Source organism: Athene noctua, chromosome 9 (genome assembly GCF_965140245.1).
Source record: "Athene noctua chromosome 9, bAthNoc1.hap1.1, whole genome shotgun sequence".
Classification (NCBI taxonomy): domain Eukaryota; kingdom Metazoa; phylum Chordata; class Aves; order Strigiformes; family Strigidae; genus Athene; species Athene noctua.
In genome coordinates this window covers 14,116,222-14,122,221 of record NC_134045.1, presented here as the reverse complement: position 1 = coordinate 14,122,221, position 6,000 = coordinate 14,116,222, and the positions used below count along the sequence as shown (strand labels likewise).

The window sequence follows — 6,000 nt, the reverse complement described above, 5'->3', positions numbered from 1 at the left end:
AAGAAGTAAGCTGATTTTCTATTTTAAAATTCTTTTTTGGAATCATTAAAGCAATACAAGAAGAAGATGTCTCATACAATACTATGAAGGAGGCAGAGAGATCCTCTCTACTATAGGATCAGCAAAGTCATGCTCCAGGAACTTTTTTAAGCAGTAACTCACTTCATGAATCTAGCTAGCTCTTTCCTCAGCATTGCTTCTATTTATGATACTACATGATCACCAGTACTGTAGCATGTAAAAAACCCTCATGCACATTAAATCTCTTGTTTTCACCATATACAAGTATGGCAGAGCACTCTGCTATTCCCATTCTACAGACAGGAACATGTAATGAGGGAAAATTTAACCACAAAATATTCTAGCTGAAAAACAATTTTAAAAGTATTTTCTCGGTATTCTTACTCTTTTCTTTAACTCTCCTTTTGCCCATTAACTTTAGTACTTGATTAGGTATCTCTCTGGTCTATAGGCTAATCCTAAAAAGTTTTAAGTACATATATAGCTACTCCCCATACAATTTTCTGGCTAGGGTATGCAGTTGTAAATGTTTCAGATATTTCATTTATTATAGCAATAGGCCTTTCAGATAAGGATGTGAGAAAATATAATAAACACAAAATTACTGCAAAATGCACTTAAGTAGACAAAATGAGTTTGTAGTTTTACTTACAAATTAAAATCTACTTACTGACTCGGACTTCTACAAACAGATTCAGATCTCTCCTTCCCCTCTGCACACGCAGGAGGAAATTATGCATGGAACAGCCAGGGCAAAACACACTACCACCAAGCATGCGAGATTACTCCCCTAATTTTAACAGATTCAGTATTGTATGGGGATTTTCCTCTTAATATTTTGCAGTGTATCAAATACAATTCTTTAAAAATACTCGTAGTAAGTAGTCTAGAAAGAAAATTACGCATTTTAGAAAAGGCTACTCAAGCAAACGTCCATCCTTTCCAACAAGAAGCACGAAGACACAGCTCAAACTTCTGGGGTATTTCCAAAGCATTAAGTTTTTAAACCAAACAACGGCCTACTTGTCAAATGTGCAGTCATCTCCATTAGTTAAGCTGTTTCTAAGAAACAGCTTAAGATTCTTCCCTGAAAAATGCTCTGCATTTGCATTTCCTACTGGATGAAATACTATTTCCAAAAAGTATCTGACGTCTCAAGTGGTGTCAACACACACCCTTCAGAGCTCCTTCCATGTGCAGTCAGGGTCCTGCTCCCCTTACAGAACTCCTTCCAGAGCCGCATCATCCTCCATCCGACACAGCAGTGATCAGCTCTCGCACACAGCTTTTATTCTTCAGTTAATTCCTATCAACATCGTCCACAGCTTTTTTCGGTGTATAACACACCCTCAAAAGTCCAAATCAAAGAGAGGTGGCAACAGTTTTCATACAAAATGCTCCCATCTGTGCTTTCAGCTCTTGAAGGTAGTCTCAATATACATAAACGTCTAGCTTGAGACCAATTTTCCTCAGGCTTTTATTTTACATTCATAGTAAATGTGATGCTCAGCTGTTTCTTAAACACCACGAGTGTCTCAGTCATTGCCTGTATATCTAAATATTGTTCAACAGCCATCTAGGTTACGCTGCTTCTGGAGCATCAGCTTGCGATGCTGCCTTCCGGACAGGAGTGCGCTGGTTTGCTCCGTTAGGTAAAGACACTGAGCAGTTTACACACGGCGGTTTAGTTTAAAATGCTGTACAAGCATTAACTAATCTGCCCAGTGCCCTGCGAGGGAGGTAAGTATTACTCTCTCCTATTTTACAGATGAAGAAACAGACAGTTTAAGTGATTTGCCCCAGGCCACACAGCACGTCAGCGGACAGCCAGGATTACCACAACACTCTGTCCCCATGTCCCCAGCCAGCCCGCTGGGTCGCTTGTGCCTGCCTGCCCGGCCAGCTGAAAGCCGGGGCTGCCGGTCAGCCAAGGAGAGGCCTGCCCGTGGCCAGGCCCCTCGGTGAAGAAGGGGTCTCCTGGGAGAGGGCTCCTGCACCGAACTGCAGAGGAGGCTCAGGGTTTCATGTTTTAAGCTTGCCACTGTTCATCATAAAAGCTTCCAACATCATTCACTGAATTTTAAAATGTACTGTATCTAGTGAGAAACAAATCACTTTACGAACTACAAGGTTTTTATTCATTGAGACCCCCAGAAAAATATCAGTGGAGAAAGAGAGGCTCCATAGTCTCCTCCTCTTACTACCCTGTGGTTTAAGCTTCTTAGAGCCTTTTAAGACGGATTGAACCAGAGGCTGTTGTCCAACTTTTGTCACATCCAATAATCTGAGAAAAGTCTGACATGGCTTTCAGGTGAACCCGAGTAGTTCCTATTTACATGTCTCAGCTAAACCACTTGGAAAAACAGTTCAGCACCACAGACAAGCCAGAGACTCAGGACTAGTTTTCCAGGACCACCAAAAGGAAAAGGTATTTGAATCAGAAACCAGGATATGTAGATTTCCTCTGTGCAGCTGCCTTTGAATATTTACAGGCAGCAAGATTTCTTTACATTTAGAACATTCTTTCCCAGCTCCCTTATTAGTCTGAAAGGACTTGACTGGATTTCCTTACACATTAGTCATTTTTAAGAAGCAGCCCTCTGCTTGCTACATACACACTGGTAGAGGAAAAAAATAATTGGGGAACACATCTCATTGTTGAAATGAAGTCCACCAAAGCCAGATTTACAAGACATGACAACGTACTAATGCCAAAGTGACACAAATTCGCACATATGCGTTTTGGCTTTAATGGGTTAATTAGCTTGGCTGGATACAAATTTTAATTATCTGAGTTTGACATTAATGTCCTTGGAGTGTTGTCTATAAGGATTTGGGGAATCATAGACATTATTTTAGTTACTTCTGGAAACTGTGTGTTGCACTGGGATTTAAATAGTAAGAACAGACAAGAATAGTGAGAACAGGTTGATCTATTTTGAAAAGTCAGACTGTGAAACAGGACAAACTGAGATGAAGCCTGGTCTACCCTGCTACATTCTGTTAAGTCTTTGGGGCAGTCTCATGGATATAACAGAAGGAAAAGACTGGAAAGTTAGGAAATAATCTCTTCTGAGGATGGGTGACTGGACAGAAATTTTAGATTAAGTATAAACAAAGAATTCTGTATGCAATTGAGATTTAGAGTCAAGATCTCTTCATCATCTAACACAGATCCTCAAGTAGAAGGTAACCAGCCTGAAGATGGTTATATATACACAGAGTGTTTATACAAGCCAGGGAACAACCATCTACCTCAATTACTGACAGCAGCTCCGTTCCTTCAGAGCGAGAACTGAGTACATGCCCCTGAAGGCAGTACCTCAGCGGTTCTCACTCCCCACCATGGAAATGCTGGGCTGCCACCATCCCATTTCAGGTGCAGAAGGGAAATTACACGGGGGGAACCACAGAATAGCATTCAGCATGCAAAATCTTTGATCAGCAATTTCTAGCACAATTATGACTGACCCCTGAGCAAAACAAGAATACCTACCATGCAGTCTGTTAATGGAGCATGTTAATATTACTAAGGCTGGAGGTAAAGTATCATGTAATCTAATGCACATATTCCACTTCCTAATTCTTTGGAGATAGAAGGTATTTTCTTGCAGAAGTACAGCGCTACAGTACAATTACAAGTACTATTAATGGGTTGAGTTATGGCATGCTATTTTAAGTGCCTTACTTATTTTCTTGCTTTTAAGGGTCTGCATAAGTAGATCAATCATCTGATGATTTTTAACTGTATTTCAATAAATACATATTTAATCAGCAGCAAACTCTTTTTTTTGCCAATAATTTTCCAACAAACTATCACAGATTACTTGAAACAAGTAAGATCTGCAGTTTTGCAGAAAGAACTATCTCCTAAGAGATTTTCAACACACCTTTCTTTGTTTTTCTATTCTGTTCTGTTCATTTTTCTAGAGATGCATTTAAGATTCAAAAGAGAATCCTGATTGCTTTTTGTGTATATGGATTTAAGCTCTCTTTGTGCTTGCAACAACATAAATAAATTCATTCTTTTTAACAGCAACTGCACTAGTTCTTTAAAATGCAATGCAACCCTTTGTGCAGTAGCCTTGCGCCTTTTAAAGACAACCTTCAGCCTGTTTTTCATGTTCCCTTGGTATCAAAACCAAAGTCATTTGGCTTTTCTTCTGTAAAAATCTGTATAGGTAATTTGGCTTTAGGAACACTAGGTAAACGCAACACGTTTCATTTAGGTTCACACACCTATGTAATTGCTAGAATTATACAAATACATTTAAATTCCTCCTAAATGAAGGAGGCTGGCATTTGGACAAGTCTTCTGTCATCCAGTAAGAATTATAAAAAGGTAGGGGCTTCTTTGAATCACAGTATGTAACTTACAGAAAGGAGTCTATTCTCCTGACTTTTTTCTACTGTGTTCTGGTTAAAATATCTAAACTGTGGTCCTGTGAGAAACCAAACACCTCCTGGGAACTGCAGAGCAAATTTAGAGCACTTAGCACTCCACTGAATCAGCTCCTAACTTAACAAGGCTAAGGAAGGAACTGATAGAGGTTATCAAACTAAAAAGCGATAGTTGAAAAAAATGGCCAAATAAATGTTCAAAAGCACAGTGAAAGAAAATTCTCCAGCATGAAGAAAAAGAGCAGAAAATAAATAGGGTTTTTTAATAAAGAAAAGCAACAGATAGATTTCTTTGTAACGCTGCCTGAATTTTTTTGTTCTTTCCCCCCAAAAAGTGAGTAGGCAAGTTTGTGTTACATTCTTTAGAATATAAAGGAAGTTATTTTCACCCTTGGATGAAACATTAAAACCTCTAAAGGCTTCACTCATTCACAAATGGGAAATGGAAAGCCTTCCTATCATATATTTTAGAGACAATATCCTTTTTTCTGGAAATGCTGATAAGGAACAAATTCAAACTGGTCCTCATCCGTCTCATCATCTTATTTATTAAAAACAATGGTTTCTTTTAAACCCTGTATACTAAGCTATCGGTCAATTTTGATTGACACAAATATTTGTATTAAAGGTTACATACCGCAATTTACAATTGGGTACTATCACAATACTGTATGTTAATGTAATCAGTATTTTCATTTCATGAATTCATTTGCAGCATGACACTGCAAGGGTATTCTTACATATACCGAAGACACAATTGCTAAGTAGTTCAACAATTCTCCTTTAAGTGGGATTTTTTTTTATCTGATAAAATTTTAACAAAATAAGACCACTCCCAGTTCTGTGTGCATGTTTTAATTTCCCACCTTTTAAAGTGTTTAGACACTTGGAATACCTTGCATACTGAATTAATCCACAAATATTTACAAGAAAAATCTATTTAATTTCTTTCTATAGTAACTACCACAGGGACTATTGTAATGAAAAATTTCCTATCTTAAAGAATTAATGCGATTACTGATATAGAGAAAAAATGTCATTTATATCATCACAAACACGTAAAAGATATAATCCCATATTCACAAAAAGAATCTTTATTCCCTCTTTGAATTCTGAGACAATACAGTCTTGCCTTGAGGAGAACAGAAATATTATGAAGTACCTTAAGCAAGATAATTGTAAGAGAAAAAACTACAATTGCATTATTGTTGTGCTAAACTGTGACATACTTAAAAAGCTAATTTCTTTTATTATAATGGAATTTGGTGTGCATATCCTTTAATCTACTTCACTATTTCTTCACATTTTTACACACAAACATATGTGTAAAGTGTTTCCCATTATCTATACTACCTGATTTAACAAACTGCAACAAATTTAAAACAATTAAAAATGTACTTGGCAATTCCATAAACTTCACTAGATTTATTTTTTTAACAGTTTTTGAACTGACTGAACACGCAGGATGCAGCAAATTGAAGATCTACTGCAAATATTATTCAAGAAGACATGATCAATAATTCATGAAAAAGTAAATTTGACATGAGTGACTGTCCCAAATTTTACCAAAAACATTTC

At 37.3% G+C, this 6,000-nt stretch overlaps 1 protein-coding gene across 3 annotated transcripts in view; it reads right to left on the bottom strand.

The window, feature by feature from the left end:
- The window catches only part of URI1 (URI1 prefoldin like chaperone), a 42,766-nt gene that overhangs the window by 14,374 nt on the left and 22,392 nt on the right, over positions 1–6,000 (bottom strand). Inside the window, exon 1 of one of the 3 annotated variants that reach the window (XM_074912988.1) lies at positions 1,197–1,683. The exons of 1 other annotated variant lie outside the window; for it this stretch is intronic. In XM_074912988.1, coding sequence (XP_074769089.1) covers positions 1,197–1,215 — 19 coding nt within the window. In that variant the 5' untranslated portion in view covers positions 1,216–1,683. One more of the 3 variants, XM_074912987.1, reaches the window with a different exon arrangement.